Source organism: Salvelinus namaycush, chromosome 1, assembly GCF_016432855.1.
Source record: "Salvelinus namaycush isolate Seneca chromosome 1, SaNama_1.0, whole genome shotgun sequence".
NCBI classification, from domain to species: Eukaryota; Metazoa; Chordata; class Actinopteri; order Salmoniformes; family Salmonidae; genus Salvelinus; species Salvelinus namaycush.
In genome coordinates, this window is record NC_052307.1 from 28,143,620 (window position 1) to 28,171,224 (window position 27,605).

Genomic DNA, 27,605 nt, shown 5'->3' on the forward strand with positions numbered 1-27,605 from the left:
TATAGCCAAAGGTTTATCTTGTTTATTTAAATGCAAAACGTTTAAACCATACATTAACAAAAAATGATTATGAAATGTTAAGTATAAAAAGGCAATTATATTCTCTATAAATGTTAATTCAAAATGTGTTTTTAATCCATAGAGGTAAAAGTGAAGAAAGTCATGAGTCTAAAATTAACTATTCATATTCACTGGGGAAATTAATCAAGTCCATAAAAGTTGTTGCAAACCTTTGAGAATCCTAAGATCTCTACAATTTTTTTACTCCAAAATATCCTAGTACATGACACTATAAATCACATTGTTGTGCTGTATTGCTTTCATCAGATAATTTGACATGACACCTTTTCAATCACTGTGCCTCAAACATCTTGATTCTCAGTAGCTGGTGTTTTCGAGGGTGATCTTTTGAGCCGTCTCAATCTTGAAGTCTTTGATACCTAATGAGAGAAACCAAATCATTGTTTGATCTTTAGTCACAGTAGGAAGGAAATCAATGTTTGGATGAAAGCAATTAAGGCATTCATTGTATTGTTGAGCAATAACTAGTAACGACATAGGAAAGTTGTGTATTTTGCATGTGCATTTGTGTATGTGTTTCCTATGCCATATAACCCTCTGTTCTCACCCTGGCTGAGAGCGTTGCCGTCTGAGGAGAGGCGCCAGTATCTACGGTCGGTCTGTCGAGCCCGTTCCCCATTCACCACGCTCAGGAAGGGTCCCCACAGGCTGGTCTCCTTCTCAAACCTGCAGTGTTGGCAGAGGACGGAGCAAGGAGGAGAGTTCATCATGTTAAACTTGTGATATGACACTAAGCTATTCACCACCACACTGGGAAGTTCTACAACGTTTTCTGAGTTGTAGCAATGTAAATGAGACAAATTAGCTCTCCATAAAGTATCAATTTGGAACTTGATTAACATATCAACCAAAATAACGATAAAAGCGCCCCATTAGCTCACGTGAAGCCAATGTTCTTCTTTTGAAGGAGTTCAAGGGCATAAACCAACGAGGTGCCCGTTGGCACGTCAACAGAATAGACATCAGGAGCCCCATGTGATTTGACCACCTCCAACTTGAGGGCTACTTTGGTATTGCTCTGTAACACCATCACTGGCTGCCTGGCTTCCAGGACCAGGCTGTCTGTAGAGGAAAACCCAACAAAGCAGAGGCAGTAAGTAAGAGTGAGGAGGATCACACCTCAAAAACAGATTGACCACTGTTGGGTTTGATGATAACGCAGCACTTGCCATCCTCATTGCGGCACTGCTTTCCCTTGACTTGCAGATAGGTCTTTTGCTGGAGGGCAGGCAGAATTTGTGACATGGCCATGGGGTTGCGATATGTTCCCTTCCTCACATCTGACCTCATGGCTTCCATTGAGGTAGAACACTCCTGCACCTGGCTGCCCATAGCCAGCAAGGCCTGGGACACAGGGACACACCAGGAAATGCTTATATTGCTCCAATCAGACATGTAAATGCTGCACAGGTTGATATACAGAGCCTTAGAAAAGTATTCAGACCCATTGACTTTTTCCAAATTTAGTTACGTTAGTCTTATTCTAAAATGGATTAAATAAAAAATCCTCAGCAATCTACACACAATACCACATAATGACAAAGCAAAAAACAAGTTTAGAAATTTTAGCAAATGAATAATAAAAAAACAGGTACCTTATTTACATAAATATTCAGACCCTTTGCTATGAGACTCGAAATTGAGCTCAGGTGCATTCTGTTTCCATTGATCATCCTTGAGATGTTTCCACAACTTGATTGGAGTCCACCAAGACTCTTCCTAGAGCTGGCCGCCTGACCAAATTGAACAATTGGGGGAGAAGGGCCTTGGTCAGGGAGGTGACCAAGAACCCGATGGTCACTCTGACAGAGCTCTAGAGTTCCTCTGTGGAGATGGGAGAACCTTCCAGAAGGACAACCATATCTACAGCACTCCACCAATCAGGTCTTTATGGTAGAGTGGCCAGGCGGAAGCCACTCCTCAGTAAAAGGCAGGACAGCCCACTTGGAGTTTGCCAAAAGGCACCTAAAGACTCTCAGACCATGAGAAACAAGATTCTCTGTTCTGATGAAACCAAGATTGAACTTTTTGGCCTGAATGCCAAGCGTCACATCTGGAGGAAACCTGGCACCATCCCTACGGTGAAGCATGGTGGTGGCAGCATCATTCTGTGGGGATGTTTTTCAGTGGCAGGGACTGGGAAACTAGTCAGGATGATCAAGGCAAAGATGAACAGAGCAAAGTACAGAGAGATCCTTGATGAAACCCTAAGCCCACAGCCAAGACAACGCAGGAGTGTCTTCAGTGCAAGTCTCAATGTCCTTGAGAAGACCAGCCAGAGCCCGGACTTGAACCTGATCGAACATCTCTGGAGCGACCTGAAAATAGCTGTGCAGCAACGCTCCCCATCCAACCTGACAGAGCTTGAGGATCTGCAGAGAAAAATGAGTGAAACTTCCCAAATACAGCTATGCCAAGCTTGTAGCGTCATACCCTAGAAGACTCGAGGCTCTAGTCGCTGCCAAAGGCGCTTCAACAAAGTATTGAGTAAAGGGTCTGAATACTTATGTAAATGTGATTTTTTTTGTTATTATAAAATTTGCAAAAATGTCTTAACCTGTTTTTGCTTTGTCTTTATGGGGTGTTGTGTGTAGATTCATGAGGGGGAAATGATTTCATACATTTTAGAATAAGGCTGTAACGTAACAAAATGTGGAAAAACTCAAGGGGTCTAAATACTTTCCAGAGGCACTGTAGGCCTAGAGGGGGGAAGTGACCCAATCCTTACCTGCACTGCCAGGCCTGTGCTGAACTCATTTCCCATGTGACCATCAGCCCGCCGGGAGTCCAGTAGCTTCTGCTTGATGACGCCCAGGGCCTTGTCAAGAGCCGCATCCTGCACCTGAGTGTCAGACTCCTTCAGGCACTGTAGGGCCATTCCAGCCATGGCAAACGTGTCTAAAGAAAGACAGAGGGGATGAAGTGAGGGTTTAGCATCATCTCCATGAAATCACCTATAGAGAATCTGATTGGAGGGAGCCAGTGTGAGGAAATACATTTTAACTGTAGGAAAACAGAATCGGAGTGTGGAGATGCTCCTGGATTTCCTTGGTCACACTTACCGATGCAATCGGAGTCTCCGTGTTTGATATGTCCATGGTCTACAGCCCCGACGAGCTTCTTGCTCACGTGAGAGTTGACTCTAACTCCACTCACACACAGTGCCAGCACGCCTAGAGAGTACTGGTAGTAATTTGTCAGAGGACGGTGACTGACTGCAGGAGAGAAAGATGGACACGAAAACATATCAGATAAAATAATTAAATAGTAACAGCGACTGAGAACAAATAAAGTATGATGGCAAATTTTATAGAGCATTAACAAAGATGGTAAGGGTCAGACGAAGGAATGAGGAGGCTTACAGGTGATGTGCTCTTTCTCCAGTGCCATCTGTCTCTTGAGATAAGTCAGCAGGGTCTCGCTCCTCTGGTTGACGGTGAAGGTCAGGGTGTTGAGATCATAGCAGGAGGCCTTCAGGGCCAGAGTGTAAAGGGCCAGGAGACCCACCACTGGCTGGCTATTAGCCAGAGAGCTGAGAGCAGAAGATATAGGGTAAGGGGAAGATACAGGAGAGTTATGATGGGTAAAGATACTTCAATATAATCTCAAAAGTATCAATCGTAAATACAGAACCAGAAACTGGATACAAATGCACTGCAGGTAGTTTTGAAGCCATTGACTACATAAAAGGACGTTTGCACAACTAGGTCATTATCAAGCATGAAATCCACAATGCCATCTAGAAATGTGCAATAAAAGGGCTTTATAAATATGACCTTTTACCTCTCAATGTCATTGTGTAAATCTGTTTTGAGTGCATTCAGGTGATCACTCTCCTTGCCAAGGTTGTGGTGAGTGGACAGACGCAGGGCCAGGTGCACACTCGGATTAGGGGATGTTTCCTGGTCCTCCAGAGAACGCAGCAGCTTCTTATTGAGTGAGAGGAGCAGCTCACTATGTTCCGATCCTATAGGATCTGGACACATAATATGGGTTAAAGCAACAACAATAGTACATTATAGCAAAAGTACAAGATGAATAACTTCCAATGTTACCAAAGATATGTTCTGTAAGAGATGTGACTAATAAACCTACAGTAAGATTACAAAAGACCAGCTGTGTGCTAACTGAGATCCTCAGACTCTAATCTAGGTCAAAGCATTGCACAACCAGTGTTTCCTGTGCTGTATCAGCAATCATATGAAAAAGCAAAGACATCAGCAACATAATAACCACATGAATTCCCACAAGGAAGCCAATGTGTCCTTAAGCATGACTTCTCCAATCACTGTTTCAGCAATCATACACAAAGAAAAGCAAAGACATCAGCAACTTAATAACCAAATGAATTTTCACAAGGCAGCCAATTTGTGTCGTTAAGCATGACTTCTCCCAATGTCACCTTGATGTAACTGACTCATACTAGGACAAAGTACAGGCTGCTCATAGTCAGTCTACCCTGGTCACTGTGATCCCAGTGCCAGTGGGTTTTCCCAGGAGCTAACAATAGTATGGTGGTAGACTGATGTACTGGTAAGAATGCCTTAGCAACATGAAATCAATTATGTGCATCAAATTACAGAACTTTAACAGATCAGAGGTGGCACGACACAAGTGAGATTATTTTCATCACAGTAGATTTGTTCAACAAGAGGGGCTGTGCATTATCTATTCAGACACATCAAACAATTCATTGCAAAATCATTGAAAAGTCCTGCAGTGGATGAAGTGGATCAACGTTTACCAACTCTTAACCCCGACATTCCTATGCTGTCCCTTGGACAACAGTCAAGTACATTTACAGTCTGTTGCGACCGTTGAATGAAATTCCATTTGAATTTACTTTATTTACTTTACTTTGCCAATTGTCCGTGGGGTTGCTTCTTATAATAGGACAAAAGGATATCCAAATAATATCCAAAGGAACATATTAATAAACAGACTTTCCAAACATGGGTCTGCATCAGGTGCCTGACATAATTTTACTACATGTAAAAATGAATAGAATTTACACTTTATTTTATAAAATGTTTAAAATGGCTAAATAATCTAACAGTATACCAGGAGTAATTGCTACTGTGATTCCTGAAATGCAGAGCCTGTTGGAATCTGAAATTACACTTTTGATCGTGGACTTCAGGAAAAAGCAGAGGGAGCACCCCCCTATCCACATCGATGAGACAGTAGTGGAGAAGGTGGAAAGTTAAGTTCCTCAGCGTACACGTCACAGACAAACAAATGGTCCACCCACACAGCATGGTTAAGAAGGTGCAACAACGTCAATTTGGCTGTCACCTAAAACTTTTACAGATGCACAATCGAGAGCATCCTGTCGGGCTGTATCACCGCCTGGTAAGGGAACTGCATCGCCCTCAATCACAAGCCTCTCCAGAGGGTGGTGCGGTCTGCACAACACATCACCGGGGGTAAACTACATGTCCTCCAGGACACCTACAGCACACGATGTCACAGGAAGGCCAAAAATATAATCAAAGGACAACAACCACCCGAGCCACTGCCTGTTCACCCCGCTATCATCCAGAAGGCGAGGTCAGTACAGGTGCATCAAAGCTGGGCCCGAGAGATTGACAAACAGCTTCTATCTCAAGGCCATCAGACTGTTAAATAGCCATCACTAACACAGAGAGGCTGCTGCCAACAGACTCAAATCACTGGCCACTTTAATAAATTGATTTAATAAAGGTATCATTAGTCTCTTTAAATAATGTCGCTTTAATAATGTTTACATATCCTACATTACTCATCTCATGTGTATATACTGTATTCTATACCATCTATTGCATCTTGCCTATGCCGCACGGCCATCGCGCATCCATATTTATATGTACAGTTGAAGTCAGAAGTTTACATACACTTAGGTTGGAGTCATTAAAACTCGTTTTTCAACCACTTCACAAATTTCTTGTTAACAAACTATAGTTTCCACAAGTCGGTTAGGACATCTACTTTGTGCATGACACAAGTAATTCTTCCAACAATCGTTTACAGACAGATTATTTCACTTATAATTCACTGGATCACAATTCCAGTGGGTCTGAAATTTACATACACTAAGTTGACTGTGCCTTTAAACAGCTTGGAAAATTCCAGAAAATTATGTCATGGCTTTAGAAGCTTCTGATAGGCTATTTGACATAATTTGAGTCAATTGGAGGTGTACCTGTGGATGTATTTCAAGACCTGCCTTCAAACTCAGTGCCTCTTTGCTTGACATCATGGGAAAATCAAAAGAAATCAGCCAAGACCTCAGACAAAAAATTGTAGACCTCCACAGGTCTGGTTCATCCTTGGGAGCAATTTCCAAACGCCTGAAGGTACCACGTTCATCTGTACAAACAATAGTACACAAGTATAAACACCACGGGACCACAAAGCCGTCATACCGCTCAGGAAGGAGACGTGTTCTGTCTCCTAGAGATTAACGTACTTTGGTGCGAAAAGTGCAAATCAATCCCAGAACAACAGCAAAGGACCCTGTGAAGATGCTGGAGGAAACAGGTACAAAAGTATCTATATCCACAGTAAAACGAGTCCTATACTGACATAACCTGAAAGGCCGCTCAGCAAGGTAGAAGCCACTGCTCCAAAACCGCCATAAAAAAGCCAGACTACGGCTTGCAAGCCGAAGAACACCATTCCAACCGTGAAGCACGGGGGTGGCAGCATCATGTTGTGGGGGTGCTTTGCTGCAGGAGGGACTGGTGCACTTCACAAAATAGATGGCATCATGAGGAGGAAAATGATGTGGATATATTGAAGCAACATCTCTAGACATCAGTCAGGAAGTTAAAGCTTGGTCGCAAATGGACAATGACCCCAAGCATACTTTCAAAGTTGTGGCAAAATGGCTTAAGGACAACAAAGTCAAGATATCGGAGTGGCCATCACAAAGCCCTGAACTCAATCCCATAGAAAAGTTGTGGGCAGAACTGAAAAAGCGTGTGCGAGCAAGGAGGCCTACAAACATGACTCAGTTACACCAGCTCTGTCAGGAGGAATGGGCCAAAATTCGCCCAACTTATTGTGGGAAGCTTGTGGAAGGCTACCCGAAACGTTTGACCCAAGTTAAACAATTTAAAGGCAATGCTATCAAATACTAATTGAGTGTATGTAAACTTCTGGCCCACTGGGAATGTGATGAAAGAAATAAAAGCTGAAAGAAATAATTCTCTCTACTATTATTCTGACATTTCACATTCTTAAAATAAAGTGGTGATCCTAACTGACCTAAGACAGGGAATTTTTACACGGATTAAATGTCAGGAATTGTGAAAAACTGAGTTTAAATGTATTTGGCTAAGGTGTATGTAAACTTCTGACTTCAACTGTACATATTCTTATTCCATCCCCTTACATTGTGTGTGTATAAGGTAGTCGTTATGAATTTGTTAGATTACTTGTTAGATATTACTGCACTGTCGGAACTAGAAGCACAAGCATTTCACTACACTCTCATTAACATCTGCATGTGACCAATAAAGTTTGATTTGAGTATCGGTGCATCACGCCAAACCAACTCTGTCATTTTCCCAGTGGCGCTTCAAATAACTAGTGTTGAGTAAATGCATTCGTGAGGAAACTCAGGTGAAGGAAGTTTCTGATGAACTTCACCAACCTGGGTGGAGCAGAGACCAGGCTTTCTGGAATCGCAGACTGGTCTCATATACTAAGCGTAACATAGTAAATGTAAATCTGAGACAATCAAATTAGTATGATAGGTTACTTTTAGGGATAGCCCCCTTTTTTAAAATGTTCACCTAAAATGACATACCCAAATCTAACTGCCTGTTGCTCAGGCCCTAAAGCAAGAATATGCATATTCTTGGTACCATTTCAAAAGGAAATACTTTGATGTTTGTGGAAATGTGAATTGAATGTAGGAGAATATAACACAATAGATCTTGTAGAAGAAAATAAAGAAAAAAACCACCGTTAAAAAAAAAGAATTCTACCACCACAGAAAGGTCCCAAATCTAGTTATCACTCTGGTGCCGATGGTGTCCACAAGAGGGCAGCAGTGTATGTGCAAAGTTTCAGACTGATAACTTGAAGTATGAGCAAGCTGCATTTAGTGTGAAATCACCCAGGTACATTTGGGCAAATCGTGAAGGACACATTTACATTACATTTTTCTGCAAGAATATCATCAAATCTGTATACTTGGACTTTGATTTAGCTTTTCCAGTATTAATAGCCATATTGTAAATTCAACATCTTCATAACTCTCCATATTCTTGCAATTTTTGTCAGAAAAGGAAAAGCCTTGCTGTTGCACAAGGTTAGCAGCAAAACCCCAGATATGCATAAAGCCCAGCTCATTGGCTATCTAGCTAGCTTTGTTTGACCCCAATTGGTGCTTATTTGACAAAGTTACAGTCAATCAAGTGAAGACCACCCCTGTCATCGGCACGCCATGAATGCGTTGCTCTCTGATTTGGATAGGATATACTACACCTAATGATATAGTGAAGTCTGGTTACGTTCTAGGATCTCTGAGGAATAAATACCATCGTAATTTGACTGGTTGAAACAACGTTTAGGGTTCGATTTTCAGATTCCTTCCTTTGCAAATTGAACGAGTGGAAAAACAAAATTGATCGTGAATGCTATATAGAACTTTTTAGGATATGAAAAATGATTTTAACAAAACGACACTTCATGTTATCTCTGGGACCCTTGGGATGATAAATCAGAGCAAGATTTCAGAATGTAAGTACACATTTCACCTTTAGAGGTGAATTTATCAAACCTATCGCGGTTTGATAAAGGAGCTCTCCTCAAACAAAAGCATTTTTTCGCAGTAATAGCTCATGTAAATTGGACAGTGCAGTTATATTAACAAGAATTTAAGCTTTCAGCCGATATAAGACACTTACATGCACCGACATTTGCAGTTTCTCTAAAATGTGCGATGCATGATTTACAACTGTACCGTTGACGGAACGCCTATCCCTAATTAAGGCAAAAACGAGAGGAGGGTGGATGGGTGGGCGTATAATGAGAGGATAGTGGATGGGTGGGCGTATAACGAAAGGAGGGTGAATGGGTGGGCGTTTAGCGCGAACGTCTAGCAGCCCAAAGGTTGCGTGTTCGAATCTCATCATGGACTTTAGCATTTTAGCAACTACTTATTACTTTTTATCTACTTTGCATGTTAGCTAACCCTTCCACTAACATTAACCCCTATCCTTAACCCCTAAGCTGATGTTAGAAACAACTAATTGGAATTCGTAAAATATCATACGTTTTGCAAATTCGTAACATATCGTACATATTGTAATTTGTAACGTATTTTACCGGTGAGATATCTATATATATCTCACCGGTCAAAAGTTTTAGATCACCTACTCATTCAAGGGTTTTTCTTTATTTTGACTATTTTCTACATTGTAGAAAAATAGTGAAGACATCAAAACTATGAAATAACACATATGGAATCATGTAATAACCCAAAAAGTATTAAACAAATCAAAATATTTTATATTTGAGATTCTTCAAATAGCCACCCTTTGCCTTGATGACAGCGTTGCACACGCTTGGCATTCTCTCAACCAGCTTCATGAGGTAGTCACCTGGAATGCATTTCAATTAACAAGTGTGCCTTGAGTTAATTTGTGGATTTTTTTTTATTTTTTATATATATATAAAAAAAAATGTTTTTATTGATTATTCGAAACATACAATATACTTGCAGTGAAGCCGCTCAACAACTACATCATACCAGTCATCCAACAGATTCCCATTCAGAGCGACACAAAGAAGCATCCAGGGTCAATGTCCTGCTTAAGGGCATGTTGACCGATCTACCACCAGGCCAAAAAACCTGAACCCTCCAAGATCCCCCCCACAGTTCCCCAATAGCTGTCCCTCAACCATTCGAGTTCCCCCCCCCAAGAAGAAAAATAAAAAATACAATTAATTCCATTCCCCCAAGAACCCCCCAATGCACCAACAACCAAGGGAATGAACTAAAGAGAAAAAAGTAAAAGACAGAAGAAAACAGCAAACAACAATGGAAAAAATATATATATAATAATTATGAATTTAAAACAAAGGAGATCAAGGACAACTAAAACCATAACAGCAATGCCAACTGTATATGTTTGTGTGCATGTCTGGCACTATTACAGGGCTCTAACTCCTCTAGCTCCACAATGAAATAGGGTGCAGGCCAGGCAGCAGGCTGTTAGCCAGCCTGCCAGCTTAGTGGAGTCTGCCACTAGCACAGTCAGTGTAGTCAGCTCAGCTATCCCCATTGAGACCGTGTCTGTGCCTCGACCTAGGTTGGGCAAAACTAAACATGGCGGTGTTCGCCTTAGCAATCTCACTAGGATAAGGACCTCCTCCATTCCTGCCATTATTGAAAGAGATCGTGATACCTCAGTGGATGGCTGAAAACGTTCTACTTTTAAACACGGACTAAACAGAGATGCTTGTTCTAGGGCCCAAGAAACAAAGAGATCTTCTGTTGAATCTGACAATTAATCTTGATGGTTGTAAAGTCGTCTCAAATAAAACTGAAGGACCTTGGCGTTACTCTGGACCCTGATCTCTCTTTTGACGAACATATCAAGACTGTTTCAAGGACAGCTTTTTTCCATCTACGTAACATTGCAAAAATCAGACATTTTCTGTCCAAAAATAATGCAGAAAAATTAATCCATGCTTTTGTTACTTCTAGGTTAGACTACTGCAATGCTCTACTTTCCGGCTACCTGGATAAAGCACTAAATAAACTTCAGTTAGTGCTAAATACGGCTGCTAGAGTCCTGACTAGAACCAAAAAATTTGATCATATTACTCCAGTGCTAGCCTCCCTACACTGGCTTCCTGTTAAGGCAAGGGCTGATTTCAAGGTTTTACTGCTAACCTACAAAGCATTACATGGGCTTGCTCCTACCTATCTTTCCGATTTGGTCCTGCCGTACATACCTACACGTACGCTACGGTCACAAGACGCAGGCCTCCTAATTGACCCTAGAATTTCTAAGCAAACAGCTGGAGGCAGGGCTTTCTCCTATAGAGCTCCATTTTTATGGAATGGTCTGCCTACCCATGTGAGAGACGCAGACTCGGTCTCAACTTTTAAGTCTTTACTGAAGACTGATCTCTTCAGTGGGTCATATGATTGAGTGTAGTCTGGCCCAGGAGTGTGAAGGTGAACGGAAAGGCTCTGGAGCAACGAACCGCCCTTGCTGTCTCTGCCTGGCTGGTTCCCCTCTCTCCACTGGGATTCTCTGCCTCTAACCCTATTACAGGGGCTGAGTCACTGGCTACCTGGTGCTCTTTCATGCCGTCCCTAGGAGGGGTGCGTCACTTGAGTGGGTTGAGTCATTGACGTGATCTTCCTGTCTGGGTTGGCGCCCCCCCTTGGGTTGTGCCGTGGCGGAGATCTTTGTGGGCTATACTCGACCTTGTGTCAGGATGGTAAGTTGGTGGTTGAAGATATCCCTCTAGTGGTGTGGGGGCTGTGCTTTGGCAAAGTGGGTGGGGTTATATCCTTCCTGTTTGGCCCTGTCCGGGGGTATCATCAGATGGGGCCACAGTGTCTCCTGACCCCTCCTGTCTCAGCCTCCAGTATTTATGCTGCATTAGTTTGTGACGGGAGGCTAGGGTCAGTTTGTTATATCTGGAGTACTTCTCCTGTCTTATCCGGTGTCCTGTGTGAATTTATGTATGCTCTCTCTAATTCTCTCTTTCTCTCTCTCGGAGGACCTGAGCCCTAGGACCATGCCTCAGGACTACCTGGCATGATGACTCCTTGCTGTCCCCAGTCCACCTGGCCATGCTGCTGCTCCAGTTTCAACTGTTCTGCCTGCGGCTATGGAACCCTAACCTGTTCACCGGACGTGCTACCTGTCCCAGACCTGCTGTTTTCAACTCTCTAGAGACCGCAGGAGCGGTAGAGATACTCTTAATGATCGGCTATGAAAAGCCAACTGACATTTACTCCTGAGGTGCTGACTTGCTGCACCCTCGACAACTACTGTGATTATTATTATTTGACCATGCTGGTCATTTATGAACATCTTGGCCATGTTCTGTTACAATCTCCACCCGGCACAGGCAGAAGAGGACTGGCCACCCCTCATAGCCTGGTTCCTCTCTAGGTTTCTTCCTAGGTTTTGGCCTTTCTGGGGAGTGTTTCCTAGCCACTGTGCTTCTACACCTGCATTCCTTGCTGTTTGGGGTTTTAGGCTGGGTTTCTGTACAGCACTTTGAGATATCAGCTGATGTAAGAAGGGCTATATAAATACATTTGATGATGTGTCTGTTCTTGTATGTGTTTATTTGAGAGTGTGTGTATATATGCATGTGTACAAACACCTGTACGGCATCAGCCTCAGGCAAACCGGCATTAGTTGTAAAAACACTGCCACTTAGTGTCATTCAAATGTACTTTTTATTAGGTTTTATTTTTAAAACTTTTCTTTGACCATCATTCTAACTCCACTCCCACTTGTCTCCAATTCCATATACCAACCCTCAGCCCATCCCATCTATCTCTGCTGGCCACCCACATCGGGTTTCTACGCAACACATATCTTTCAACTATGCTGTGATGTTTAACATACAATTTCAATCTATCTAATTGAATATATTCCACAGATTGCGAGTTGAAGATAAATACTTTTACTAAGAGTATTAGTAATTGACTGACCCGGTCTCTCCAGATCTCCTAACAGTACTATTTCTAGGGTCAATTTTAGATCAATGCTATGCTTTTTCAGCCATTCCTGAACCTGAGACCAGAAACTGGCTACCTGAGGGCAATACCAAAATAAATGGTCTATTGATTCTTTATCCTCACAACAAAATCTGCAGAGCTTCGATGATTTTATGATTTTATGCCCCAAATATTCAAACATTTTGTTGGTGGCAAGAATTCTATATAATAATTTTAGCTGAAAAGCACAAGTCTTGAATCTTGCTTTGTTTTATATATCAACGCATACACCCTGTACCATGGAATCGGTACATCAAAAATCTCTTTCCAACTATTTTGCAATCTGTATGGCACAGTTGTCAACATCCTGGTCCTCAAATGAAACTGGTATACTTTCCTATTTATGCTATTTTTATTCCGCCGCCAGTTTTGATCCTTTATATTGGGCAGACAGGCCAGTTCCCTACCTCCTCCCGCTGCCACCTGCCTCCTCCATTTTTGGGGTAATGCTGTAATCAATTGGTTGTATTCTTGGATTGAGCAGACCTTTCCGTACAATTCTGATAACTCCATGAAGGACATAACTCTACCATACCAATTTACAAAATCATTTAAGAACAAAATACCCTTTTCAAACATCTTTCCCATAAATACAGGTATTTTATCAACCAGCACATTTGAGTTCAGCCATAATATTTGTTCTATCCTTTCAGGGGGGTGAAATTTAAATTGTAGCCAGCTCTGCAATGGTAGTTTGAAAAAGAGAGATACGGTGAAAAAAGTATCATTTTCAATTCATCGAAAATGAGACATGGCAATCTGCCATGTAGGAATACCTAGGTGAGAATGCTGTTCATCGACTACAGCTCAGCATTTAACACCATAGTACCCTCCAAACTCGTCATCAAGCTCGAGACCCTGGGTCTCGACCCCGCCCTGTGCAACTGGGTCCTGGACTTCCTGACGGGCCGCCCCCAGGTGGTGAGGGTAGGTAACAACATCTCCACCCCGCTGATCCTCAACACTGGGGCCCCACAAGGGTGCGTTCTGAGCCCTCTCCTGTACTCCCTGTTCACCCACGACTGCGTGGCCATGCACGCCTCCAACTCAATCATCAAGTTTGCGGACGACACTACAGTGGTAGGCTTGATTACCAACAACGACGAGACGGCCTACAGGGAGGAGGTGAGGGCCCTCGGAGTGTGGTGTCAGGAAAATAACCTCACACTCAACGTCAACAAAACAAAGGAGATGATTGTGGACTTCAGGAAACAGCAGAGGGAGCACCCCCCTATCCACATCGACGGGACAGTAGTGGAGAAGGTGGAAAGTTTTAAGTTCCTCGGTTTACACATCACGGACAAACTGAATTGGTCCACCCACACAGACAGCGGTGAAGAAGGCGCAGCAGCGCCTCTTCAACCTCAGGAGGCTGAAGAAATTCGGCTTGTCACCAAAAGCACTCACAAACTTCTACAGATGCACAATCGAGAGCATCCTGTCTGGCTGTATCACCGCCTGGTACGGCAACTGCTCCGCCCACAACCGTAAGGCTCTCCAGAGGGTAGTGAGGTCTGCACAACGCATCACCGGGGGCAAACTACCTGCCCTCCAGGACACCTACACCACCCGATGTCACAGGAAGGCCATAAAGATCATCAAGGACAACAACCACCCGAGCCACTGCCTGTTCACCCCGCTATCATCCAGAAGGCGAGGTCAGTACAGGTGCATCAAAGCAGGGACCGAGAGACTGAAAAACAGCTTCTATCTCAAGGCCATCAGACTGTTAAACAGCCACCACTAACATTTAGTGGCCGCTGCCAACATACTGACTCAACGCCAGCCACTTTAATAATGGGAATTGATGGAAATTATGTAAAAATGTATCACTAGCCACTTTAAACAATGCCACTTCATATAATGTTTACATACCCTACATTACTCATCTCATATGTATATGTATATACACTGTACTCTATATCATCTACTGCATCTTGCCATCTTTATGTAATACATGTATCACTAGCCACTTTAAACTATGCCACTTTATGTTTATATACCCTACATTACCGTACTCATCTCATATGTATAGACTGTACTCTATACCATCTACTGCATCTTGCCTATGCCGTTCTGTACCATCACTCATTCATATATCTTTATGTACATATTCTTTATCCCTTTACACTTGTGTGTATAAGGTAGTCGTTGTGGAATTGTTAGGTTAGATTACTTGTTGGTTATTACTGCATTGTCGGAACTAGAAGCACAAGCATTTCGCTACACTCGCATTAACATCTGCTAACCATGTGTATGTGACAAATAAAATTTGATTTGATTTGCAAAAAGGCCATTTTTAAACAATGGATGAGCTTTTCTTATTGTTACGGGATTTTTGTGTTTAATGACTAAAATATGTATACATTTGACTTAGAATTATAACTAAACAGAATACTACTAATGAACCTTATTATAATCATAAATGTTGAATGTTATGTGTTCCTTGTTAGAAAGAATGGGTTTATCTTCAGACAGGCTAGAATGATGTCTCTACCCAGGGAGGGGAAAGACCTTGGGTTGGTTGTAGATAGTTTAACAGGTGGCAGACAGTAATGAGAACTCGAACTGTATTGCCATTGTATCCGAGAGGAGGTTGGACATTAAAACCTATGACATCATCTTTATTATATAACCTGATGTAAAATGTATTATGATCAGTACTCTCGAGAATAAACGCTATTGATTGATTGATTTTAAGACTGGTTTCTGTCCATTTAATGCTGATAATTATCTTACAAATTCTTATTTATGGGCAGAGTGTTTTAATTGAATTGGTTGATAAACAGGAATCAAAATTCCTTTAACACTTATTAATCTACTTGAGAACCATTTAGGGTTCAAATAAAACTTTTGAATGAGTGAAGCTTTTAGAGGTTTAGCGATTTTATATTTAATAATCTCAACCCACCCAATTCATATTCATTATATAGATAGGCACGTTTTATTTTGTCTGGTTTAGCGTTCCAGATAAAACGAAATATTTTTTGCTCATATGATTTGAAAAACGAATCAGGAGTAGGCAGTGCCATAAGTAAGTGAGTAAACAGCGATATGACTAAGGAGTTAAATCAGGGCAATTTCCATAAATAGACAGGTATTTACCTCTCCATGGTTGCAGGATCTTGTCTATTTTTACAAGTTTTCTATTGAAATTTGTTGTGGAAAGCTTATTTCTATCTTTTGTGATATGAATACCAAGTATGTCTACTTCACCATCAGCCCATTTCTATCCTTCTTAATGCGTTTGAGCCAATCAGTTGTGTTGTGACAAGGTAGGGGGGTTTACAGAAGATAGCCCTATTTGGTAAAAGACCAAGTCCATATTATGGCAAGAACAGCTCAAATAAGTAAAGAGAAACGACAGTCCATCATTACTTTAAGACATAAAGGTAAGTCAATATGGAACATTTCAAGAACTTTGAAAGTTTCTTCAAGTAGTCGCAAAAACCATCAAGCGCTATGATGAAACTGGCTCTCATGAGGACCGCCACAGGAATGGAAGACTCAGAGTTACCTCTGCTGCAGAGGTTAACTTCATTCGAGTTACCAGCCTCAGAAATTGCAGCCCAAATAAATGCTTCAGAGTTCAAGTAATAGACACATCTCAACATCAGCTGTTCAGAGGAGACTGTGTGAATCAGGCCTTCATGGTCAAATTGCTGGAAAAAAAAAACACTACTAAAAGGACACCAATAAGAGACTTGCTTGGGCCAAGAAACATAAGCAATGAACATTAGACCAGTGAAATTTGTCCTTTGGTCTGGAGTCCAAATTTGAGATTTTTGGTTCCAACCGCAGTGTCTTTGTGACACTCAGTGTGGGTGAACGGATGATCTCCGCATGTGTATTTCCCACCGTAAAGCATGGTGGAGGTGTTATACTGTGGGGGTGCTTTGCTGGTGACACTGCCTGTGATTTATTTAAAATAAGGCACGCCATCTGGTTTGGGCTTAGTGGGACTATCATTTGTTTTTCACAGGACAATGACCCAACACACCTCCAGGCTGTATAACCAAGGAGAGTGATGGAGTGCTGCATCAGATGACCTGGCCTCCACAATCCCCCGACAACCAAATTGAGATGATTTGGACCGCAGAGTGAAGGAAAAGCAGCCAACAAGTGCTCAGCACATGTGGGAACTCCTTCAAGACTGTTGGAAAAGCATTCCAGGTGAAGCTGGTTGAGAGAATGCCAAGAGTGTGCAAAGCTGTCATCAAGTCAAAAGGTGGCTATTTGAAGAAACTCAAATATATTTTGATTTGTTTAACACTTTTGGTTACTACATGATTCCATGTGTTATTTCATAGTTTGTCTTCACTATTATTCTACAATGTAGAAAATAGTAAAAAATAAAGAAAAACACTTGTATGAGTAGGTGTTCTAAAAAGTTTAACCAGTAGTGTGTGTATATAAATATATATAAATAAATAAGTGTGGCCGATGCCACCTCTCAATCTCTGATTCTCCGCTGGGCGCAATATTAAGTGCGCCTAGAGGCCATTTAGTGTGCTTTAAATCAAATGATCCATAGCCTACGAAGTGCATACTCAGAAGCACAGAGCAAAGTTATATTTCTAAGAGAGCTGCTGGTATGGTGTAAATGAAACTGGGCTGCATTACACTGAGCCCTGCCCTGCTCTGCTCTGCTTTTGCTGATCAAAAACTTTGAGTGCTGCTTAATCATTGGCTGTGCTGGGTAGGGCTACAGTGGCAGTTCAGGAGGAGAGTCAAAGGTTTCTTCTGTAAATCATTTTTTTATTAGGCCTAGTCCAAACATTGCACTTTTGCGCGCGGACTAGCCATAGCTTATGTTCTGTTTAGTTTGAGAAGGAAAGCGCAAAGATGAGGAAGACCGGAGGTCAACATTGATAGCTTGCTACTATTATACTGAACAAAAATATAAAACACCACAAGCAATAATTTCAATGATTTTACTGAGTTACAGTTCATATAAGGAAATCAGTCAATTGAAATAAATTCAATAGGGCCTAATCTATGGATTTCACATGACTGAGCAGGGGCCCAGCCATGGGTGGGCCTGGGAGGGCTTATGCCCACCCACTAGGGAGTCAGGCCTACCCACTGGGGAGCCAGGCCCAGCCAATCATATATTTCCCCGCACAAAAGGGCTTTATTACAGACAAATACTCCTCAGTTTCATCAGCTGTCCGGGTGGCTGGTCTCAGACAACCCCGCAGGTGAAGCTGTATGTGGAGGTCCTGGGCTGGCGTGGTTATGCTGGCGTGGTCTGCAGTTGTAGGGCCATTTGAACGTACTGCCAAATTCTCTAAAATGACGTTGGAGGTGGCTTATCGTAGATAAATTAACATTAAATTATCTGGCAACAGTTCTGGTGGACATTCCTGCAGTCAACAAGCCAATTGCACACTCCCTCAACTTCAGACATCTGTGACATTGTGTTGTGTGACAAAACTGCACATTTTAGAGTGGCCTTTTATTGTACCGGCACAAGGTGCACCTGTGTAACGATCATGCTGTTTAATCAGTTTATTTATATGCCACACCTGTCAGATGGATGGATTATCTTGGCAAAGGAGAAATGCTCACTAACAGGGATGTAAACACATTTGTGCTCAACATTTGAGAGAAATAAGCATAAGCTTCTTTTTGTGCATATGGAAAATGTCTGGGATCTTTTATTGCAGCTCATGAAACATGAGACCAACACTTTACATTTATATTTTTGTTAAGTATATTATTGATTTTATTAAAGTCAATATGTTTCTTGCCCATAATATATTTATCAGAGTTAATGATTCGAGTAACTTAAACTGTGGTCCTGAAACTTCAAGCAGCACCAGCGGCACAATCAATCAGAAATGGATTGCTCATGGTACTGAAAGTAGGCAAATTTGGGTAGGCATAATTAATTTAAAACTGTCTTCATTTTAATTAGGCTTTACTAACAACAAGAGGGCTTTGTGTTGGAGCTTATTTCTTCCTATTTAAGAAATAAGAGGTAGGCCTACCTGTTTGACAGTTGTATTAGGCTATAGGCAGCTATATCCATAGATTTGTGGGTCAATTCCTCCAACCACCACGCACTCTTTATAGCCCACCTCGTGTCAGTGAAGGGCTTTTAATTATGTTAAAACCAAGACTCGAATTGAGGGGGCATGAGAGGGTATGCCATCCGCCTACCCTTTTACTATTTTTCTTTTTAAAGCACAGGTTTACCCCTTGTTAGCTTAAAATAAGGAATAAGATAATTTTATTCCAATTATATAAAGTGATCTATAACAACGCTTTGGTCTGCGATGCTTTATACTAAAAAAAAGTTGTAAAATACCCGGGAAAGACATGACTCCGATGGGTTGGGTTAAGCCACAAAAGAAGAGTAGCCAGCAGTTAAAGCTGGCATTTTTCTGCGTCCGTAGGCCTACTCTTTCTGGGGTGGTAAGGTAGACGCAACTTTTGAAAGAACCATGCTCAGATTCCTAATGACGTCTCAGATTTAATTATTTGCGAACAGGGACAGTTTTATTGCAAACACACATTGATTTGGCATTGGAGAAATATAACATGAACACATGGGCCTCTCTCTGTCCATTCTTAGCCTGTAATTCCGGTCAATTGTATGGTATTAAAATATTCCGCTAATATATACAATTACGTAGAATTGCGTGAAATGTTTATAAAATATTTTTTTTCTCGGACCTGTAAATACGATAGATTCATGCAATGCTTTTACTATAAAGGAGATATTTTCACCCCTACCTCTTGTCCAAGGCGGTCTGCGAACCCACAACTATCTGGCTATCAAAATTCCTGCTTTACCATGTAATGCTTACAGGACGAAGAACCGTTTCTAAAACTGCATATCAAAGGATTTTGTCCGTCCAAGAAGTGAGGGTAAACGGTAGGCATGTTCTCATTATTATTATTTTGGGTATAGGGGAAGATCACTTGTTTTTTCCCCCCAAAGCATTCAGAAACGGTTTAGGTCAAATATATTTAGCTGAAGAGAGGGCCATCATTTTCATTTCAGAGGTTCGATTTTCTCCATGTAACCCTCATTATAAATAAAGTTTACTCCCTAACATATACTAAATAGTGTATCAGATGTATGTACAGAATAATACGAAATGCTTTGAGTCCACGTTGCAACGGAATATAGTCTGCTACATCGATTCAATACTTAAAAAAAAAAAAAAAAAAGTACATCAAACACCCACCTACCTGTTTGTCCTCTGTAATTGCGTGCCTTTGTTTGCTGGAACCCATACCTTTTCCCCAAATAAATGTTACTGAAATACCACCACCGACTGTTTCCTTGTTGAGATTTAACTGGCATATGCCAAAAAATATAAACATATTTTGTATTCACGCTGCCCTTGAATGAGGACTCAACTATTTTGCCAGTTCACCTTACCCATTTTGTGAAATGAGTCCTCTTGCATTCACATTGTTATGTTTAGAAAATAACCAATATCTGTTTCCAACATTCACTCAATGCACAAAGTGCAGGACAAGCTATTCAATCAAAATGTGTTATGGACAGCTAGATACACCTACTTACATTTTGGAAGCTAATAGATTACAATTATTTTGTCTCCATATTTTAATTAAATGCAATCAGAAGATAACAATAACATGTACATGTTTATACTAACAGAATAAATAGCAATACAATAACTGCAGAATAAATAATGCTGTAATTGAAAATTGTACATCCAAGGTAGGCTACTGCCCCTTTAAAGCTAGAACTTATTTTGTACCCAATGTTGTGATTCTGTCCAAATGTTGTCTTCACACACTATTCAAACCCCATAATCAATTAACAGTTTATGAAGCTGTCTATAGATCACATATTGCAAACAAAAAATATGAACTAAACTCCACATTTAGGCATTTCTGTGAGTCTTTGACAATCGCTAATCAATATGCAAAAAACAGCACACATTTCTTCCCGTGAACCTGCAGCATATTCTCTCTTGTGGCACTAACGTGGGGATTTATGGCAAGAGAAACGGTAAGCAGTAGTCTAGTGTGTGGTGCGTGAAATGACAAACGAACCTGCGGTGCGTTGCGTTCACATTGTCCTAAAAAACGGAACCTGACCGAGGAATTCAAGCGAACCGAACTCAGCCCACCTTTCGAGATGGTCTCAGGTCGGTTCGCTTAAGTGGCTCTTTTGGGGTGTCAGTTCCTTTGGAGTGTTTGCACTGCACACAATTAATTGTCTGAAAGGGACCAAGTGTGAAAACACCATTAGAGCAACAATCGGTGTTTGTATTTGATTAACGTTTTATGAAAAGTATGGATTTCAACAAACAAAGCCATGCAACTACAGAGGACAAACATAGGTGGGCGTTTCATAAGTTATTTCTTTATATTGACCTTGAGCAAATCGATGTAATCTGAGCTACCACAAAGCCTGCATCGGCTCCACTCCGTTGGTGAAGTTCATCAGAAACTTCCTTCACCATGGAGTGGAGTTTAGTCCGCTAGCCAAGACAGAGACTGGTGAACATGTGCTTTTCCGTGGCAATCAGGTGTTGTAATATTGTGTTTCTGGGATAAATTATAGTTACCACAGGGTTTGCTTGCTACCAGTGCCAGCAGTCCACTCACAATGTACAGGGCATACATTTTGACCAACCTTAGAGAGGTTAAAAAAAAAAGAAGATCAATAGATGTTCATGTACAGTAGCCAACTAGCTATAGTGAAAATAAGTGTCCAACCTAACGTTAGCTGAGTAAACTCAACCCCGTCCATAAATCTCTATGAACAGAGTTGAGTTTACTCGGTTGTCCATCCCTACCCTATTGTTGTTGATAGACAATATATTAACTAATCCTAAAATTACATTTCACACATTATTCATCTTCTTAATGATCAAAATCTATGTCACTTACCTGTAGAGCGACCTTGTCGTGAAGACAAGAGGAGAGACCGCTTTTAACTTGATTTTATGTCGCCATCGCTCTCATGATCGTGTCAAGTGACCTGTTGTCTCAGAAGCGCATGCTCAATTTTTTCTAGAATCCCAACGACTTTTTTGCTCCATTAGATTCTTCATCAGCAGTTGCGCATTGTATTTGTGGTTCTTAGCACCTCACTTCACTGCATTCATTCAATTTATTCTCAGAAAAGCTGAAAATGTGACAGCGAAAATAAAGAGGTAGATAAACGCAGTTAAAGTTATACAGGTATGTTTGTTAGCTAAATACGTTCATGCGTTCGAAGTTCAAGCGTTCAAGCGTTCGAACTGCAACATGGGTTCACAAGCAACAACAATAACAGGCAGGGGGCGGGTACGCTTATTGCTAACTGGCTAGCTACCTAAGTTAGTTAGTTAGCTTGTTATCCATACATACATACATAGCCCAAGACGAATATATTGCAGAAGAGCAAGGCAAGCCATTATTTACTGATTATGAAGGGCTACCGTTATGTAATGTTAAAGACTGCATTTATTCCTGTCAAATTAAGTTTGCTAGGCAGCTAGCCAGCTGAATCCGCTAGCTTGCTAACGTTGGTAGTAATTTTAGCAAGCTTGCTAACTAGCTACCAAATATTATACAGAACTAACCCTGTGGCTGTCTACGTTATGTAAACTAGTTAAATGTCAGGACCTGATAACTTTATAACTTTACCATAACGCTAGACTAGAAGAGTGACAATTTACAAGATTCTGCGTTAGTAGCTAGCTGAGTCGACATTAGGTACAGTAACTAACAGTAATATTTGTTATGATGGATTGGTGACCAAAACAACAGCTATGCCTGTTGTACCAAAACATCTTACTTAGCTATATCCAACTGTTCATTACTGACAGCTACACACGTGCCTGTAAAATTGTTCATTTTTATAATAATCTATTTCTGTTTTCTAAGTTGGCCTTCGAGAACTCAATTTATCGTCCTTGTTTATGTCTGCTTATCTACCATCGAGGCTTTTGTTTAACCCTTCCACCTCAAATAAACCAGGAGCATCATCCCTGCCCCATGAGCAGCGAGCTGCGCTTTCTGCCTGCCATGTACTCATTCCCTGGCTTAATCAATGTCCCTGAAATGGGGATCAATATTGGCCCTGCAAATACCTGTCAACACCTGCCGGGAGTGTCGCCCCCAAGCACGTGAGTAGAGTCTAGTGATGGGAGCGCTGCACAATACACACAGATGTAACAACCATGTGCTTTGCAGGAGATGTGCAAGACTCAGACTTGCTAGCATGTTGCCATTACATTTATTGTTATTTCTTCAGGAGTTGGGAGAGAAGATGCCTGAGAAAGCACAGGAGGAGAACAGATGACGAGTGAGTTAAGAATAGGAAAAATCAATAAAATGAACAGCAGTGTTTATTCTGCTGCGCATGTTAGTTTCAAAGGACAAATGATTTACTCCAAATCAATATGTGTTTGTTCTCCAGAGGATGCAGTGCCAAAAAGAGGAGGCTGATGGGAGATGCAGGATGTGATCCTTTGGATGACCTCAGCCATAATGTGTGTCAGATCTGGCCACCAGGCAACAACGGCCCCCCTCTACCTGAATCAGCCAGCCAAGCACCTCCACAGCACTGCCTGGGGACTCAGAACCTGGGGCTGCCCATATCCGGGTCTCCCTCCCGTCTGGTCCGTCCAGAAGCAGAAGGCTCCTGCATCGAGGTGGAGTCTGCTCATAGAAGACTGCAGGAGATTGAGGAAAGGTTAGCTATGAGAACCTTATGAGGGCAATGTGGGAGATTCCAGTTCTGTTAATGTCCATAACTCATCATAATTGCAATGTGCATTGTTACTGACAATAACTTGTATTAGCATTACCACCATTTGTTTTGTCTTCACTGTGCACTACACACTCTGTCATACAGTGAAGTTAATCTATTTCTGTCAGGATCAGTCTGGAGGATGATGATGATGACCTGGATGTGGAGCCTGCACCCAGGCGGCCAGTGCTGGTGATGTCTGACAGTCTGAGGGAGGGGCTTCAGCGTGGCATCAGTGACATTCTCCCCCACAATGTGGCCCAGTCTGTGTAAGTACTCCTCTCCTTCTCATCCCCCACCTCAGAGGAACATTTAACTCAAGTACCTACCTACCTGCAAGGTTTGATGGTAATACATACTCACCTTAAGGAGGGGGGTTATTATTTTCTATAGGCTATTACAACATTTAAATATGCAATTTAGGCCCTTGAAAATAACAATTAAGTGTTTGAAAAAGTCCTCAAGTCCTTTTAATTTGACTTGCCAATGTCTGTATGAACCCTGTATAGGCTACTTGCTCAGCCTGTAAATTAAAGATAAAATCACCAGCTATTGAAATTATGCACGTATCATTAGCTTTCCTGTCTGATCTTGACTGGGACAGTATTTTTCTCATCCATGCCAGTAGCTTTCAGTTGACACTGGCAAATCATAATTATTTGCATCAATCCAGTGGCCTTTTGCTTTGAAAACTCCATTACAAGTATGCTATAGAAACACCACTAGCAAACACAACTGTCTGGCTGGTGTGAACCTGAATTTAAGGGTAACTACACAAAAACATCTAAATGTCTGAAGTTTTTCCCAGACCTAAAAAAAATTGTCCCCTGATGTGGTTTAAGCATTGTTGTGGACTTAGAACATCCCATTTTGTTGTTTATCTATTTTAAAAAATGAAATCACAGTCCTTCTTCCCACTTTCTTTTTTTTTTGTTGCTATGGTATCGTTTTGGTATCAAGTATCGTTTTTTCAAATTCTGCTCTCGAGGATTTTGCAGAAAAGAACACGTGGTACTTTAAAATCTGCAGTAAATATATTGATCACATTGTTACAATAATCTATTTTCTTTGCTGTTACAGTAAATCTATCCACATCAATGTAAGCACTCAAGGGTATGGTCATTTAAAAGATGGCTAGTCATTATTAGCCTGGTTCTGTATGGAATGCAGGCACATAATAATTCTAAAAACAATTATTTAAAATATTGGTGTGAACAAATCATGTGCTGGTACCACCAACTGAAGAAGTTGGTAGCATCAGTGCCAACAGTGGGAAAAGTTAGTGTAGAACCTTGACCCGTCTGTCATGGTAGCCAGTAGTGAATAAACATTAGAATTTAGGGAGGTGTCCACTATTTGTTTCTCTTTTTCAGTCCCGTTGTCTCACCTGTTTCTCTCCTGTTCCCGTAGGAGCCAATCCTGTATGGAGCTGGTAGTATGGCGCCTCCCATGGGATGCGCTGGCTCGAAAGCTGAAAGACTCCCTGCAGAGGAAGCTGCAGACTACCAGCAGGCAACCCCCGACCCCCAGTGCCCCTACCCCTCAGATTCCCCTCACAAACCCCCCAGGGGAGACGTACTCCCCTCTGTACTGCAGCCCAGTGGCCGGGGCCCACAGCTCTGGAGAGGAGGACATGGAGCTGTAGGGCTTTTGAGACCCAGCATCAGGAATGCCCAGAGTAGCTACAGGTCTCAGCCTTGGTTCACTTGGTTGGACCCTCAGAGAAGCCATGGAGAGACAGAAAAAACTGCATAGACTGATCCAAAAGCTTCACAGTGACATGAACGTCTGCTTTGGATCAAGACCAGGCTGTTGGGCAGCATGGCACATGTATACCACTTGGCCAAAAGAGGGCAAGTACCCACTTTCTTTGTGCTACAGTTAGATAATACTGGATTTAAAGAGCAACTGCCTCTAAAAAACAACTTCTCATTTAGAAAACAGCCCTGTGTGTCATCAATATGAGTCAAACATTTATTATACTGTCAAAATTGACTACAAAGTGTAAATAAACTGAGTCTCGTCCAAAATAGACTTGTAGTCGTGACTGCATCATAACGTAAATGAATGTTGGGTTTGTTGTCGTTTTTTCTACTTACCCAGAGTGGGAAGAACTCATGGATACCATTTTTATGTCTGCGTGCAGTTTGGAGATGATGGAAGTTAGCATGTCATTATCTTTTTTGCTGGAAGTCTCCAGGTTAGAGTATGTGAGCGGAGCTTGAGTGGAGTGAGGAGCTGACCGTGCCCATTTGACTGGAGCATGGAGCGAGATCCCAAAGGCTGGAGCGTCAGCCTTCTCGCTCTAATAGCGCTCACTTCACGAGCTCAGGACATGCCTGGCCCAGCATGCATTTGTAGGCTACTTGTGTGCTGCTATATATCCTTGCTTTAGCTACTGTCATGGAGTTCACTAAATAATTTCATAAAGAAACTGATAAAACACACAGGTGCAAAATCAAGGTGACTTACAAAGATGAGGAGCAGGAAAGGGAGTGCAGTGATGTAGTGTCCTCAACTAAAGAATCATTGTGGAATCTGAAAAGACACGTATCCCAAAAGCATGATGGTGTACTTACTATGTGCACATGTTTACAGAAAGGAACGAGGTGGGTAGCTGGCAAAGTGTGTCATTGTAGAAAAGTATTTATAAACAAAAAATCAGATCTCTTAAGTTTTGTAAAAAAAATTCTATTGTCTATACAATATACCATCATTGATTTTGGCCCAATAGGCCTGGCATATTCCCGCTTTCAAGGAGCTTTCTGTTTTGACTGGGTTATTTTGCCTGAACCTTTAGGCCTACCTATATATACATTTTTTTTAAATACAAATAAATACCCAAAAGGGTGTTTAGCATCCCAGTGGCTCTGCAACCGCGGAGAGGATATTCTCTGCTGCTGGCCTGCTCTCCAGGCACCATCGCATGAGCCTGAAGCCACAGACTGGCCAATCTCGTGTTTCTAAAAATGAATTCAAAGGCACTAATAAGTCTAATAAGGCATTTTTCATTTAATTTGTATTTCATTCTAAGTAAGTCACAGCCTATATGCACAATTTATAGGCTATAATGATTTAATACAACAAAATGTTGTTTAAATGCTGAGCGCTTTATGTCCCTACCAGCCTAGTGTTGCACTCGCAAATGCTTCACAATGTATTTCTTTGTAGGCTATAGCCTTGAAATAATAAAAATAATATAGGAGTGCCAGAGCGACTGCTCTCCTCAGCTCACATATTCTGCTCCAGGTAGAACAGTAGCCAGCTCCTCACAACAGCAGGGAAATAGACCTTCTAACTACTCTAAAGTTGGGTGTTGTTGGTCATTTTCAGTGTCTTCAGAAATTATTCACACCCCTTGACTTTTTCCACATTTTATTGTGAAATAGCCTGAATTTAAAATTTATTAAATTGAGATTTTGTATCACTGGCCTACACATAATACCCTATCATGTCAAAGTGGAATTATATATATATTTTTAACTTTTACAAATTAATACAAAAATTAAAAGCCGAGTCAATAAGTATTCAACCGCTTGGTTATGGCAAGCCTAAATAAGTTCAAGAGTAAAATGTCACATAATAAGTTGCATGGACTCTATGTGTAATCATAGTGTTTACATCATTTTTTAATGACTACGTAATTTCTGTACCCCACTCATAGAATTATCTGTAAGGTCCCTCAGTCGAGCAGTGAATTTCAAACAAAGATTCTAATGAAGGGCACCTATTGGTAGATTGGTAAAAACATAAAAAAGCAGACATTGAATATCCCTTTGAGCATGGTGAAGTTATTCATTACACTTTGGATGGTGTATCAATACACCGTCACCAAAAAGATACAGGGGTCCTTCCTAACTCAGGTTCCGGATAGGAAGGAAACCGCTCAGGGATTTCACCGTGAGGCCAACGGTGATTTTAAAACAGTTTAATGGCTGTGATAGGAGAAAACTGAGGATGGATCAACAGCATTGTAGTTACTCCACAATACTAACCTAAATGACAGATTCCAAAATGTGTATCCTGTTTGCAATAAAGCACTAA

General features: G+C 41.4%; 2 protein-coding genes across 4 annotated transcripts; one reads left to right on the top strand and one right to left on the bottom strand.

The window, feature by feature from the left end:
* On the bottom strand, positions 1–22,063 carry LOC120024888 (transcobalamin-2-like). Its single transcript, XM_038969278.1, has 10 exons — positions 21,713–22,063; positions 21,388–21,455; positions 3,865–4,057; positions 3,444–3,613; positions 3,144–3,296; positions 2,810–2,979; positions 1,251–1,425; positions 963–1,143; positions 629–747; positions 1–440 (listed from the first exon to the last, which is right to left on the bottom strand). Exons 2-10 carry the CDS (start codon positions 21,443–21,445, stop codon positions 379–381), a joined length of 1,281 nt encoding a protein of 426 aa, XP_038825206.1. The 5' UTR covers positions 21,446–21,455; positions 21,713–22,063; the 3' UTR covers positions 1–378.
* LOC120024968 (coiled-coil domain-containing protein 117-like) lies at positions 21,846–26,989 on the top strand. 3 transcript variants are annotated; one of them, XM_038969479.1, is made up of 6 exons: positions 21,846–22,212; positions 22,787–22,935; positions 23,064–23,114; positions 23,229–23,504; positions 23,690–23,830; positions 24,972–26,989. In XM_038969479.1, exons 2-6 carry the CDS (start codon positions 22,805–22,807, stop codon positions 25,204–25,206), a joined length of 834 nt encoding a protein of 277 aa, XP_038825407.1. In that variant the 5' UTR covers positions 21,846–22,212; positions 22,787–22,804; the 3' UTR covers positions 25,207–26,989. The 3 variants fall into 3 exon arrangements, with proteins under 3 accessions (XP_038825407.1, XP_038825470.1, XP_038825328.1); XM_038969542.1 differs by having other exon boundaries at positions 21,846–22,006; positions 22,752–22,935; XM_038969400.1 differs by having other exon boundaries at positions 21,846–22,006.
* The last annotated feature ends 616 nt before the right edge of the window (positions 26,990–27,605 follow it).

Bases quoted from the DNA above. Each gene is read 5' to 3' on its own strand.
- LOC120024888 (XM_038969278.1), bottom strand. From the start codon at position 21,445: ATGTATGCCCTGTACATTGTGAGTGGACTGCTGGCACTGGTAGCAAGC. The intron at 3,614-3,864 runs GTAAAAGGTCAT...TTCTGCTCTCAG, and splicing joins TTACACAATGACATTGAGAG to CTCTCTGGCTAATAGCCAGC. The intron at 2,980-3,143 runs GTAAGTGTGACC...GTCTTTCTTTAG, and splicing joins CGGAGACTCCGATTGCATCG to ACACGTTTGCCATGGCTGGA.
- LOC120024968 (XM_038969479.1), top strand. From the start codon at position 22,805: ATGAGCAGCGAGCTGCGCTTTCTGCCTGCCATGTACTCATTCCCTGGC. The intron at 22,936-23,063 runs GTGAGTAGAGTC...TTATTTCTTCAG, and splicing joins GGAGTGTCGCCCCCAAGCAC to GAGTTGGGAGAGAAGATGCC. The intron at 23,115-23,228 runs GTGAGTTAAGAA...TTTGTTCTCCAG, and splicing joins AGGAGGAGAACAGATGACGA to AGGATGCAGTGCCAAAAAGA.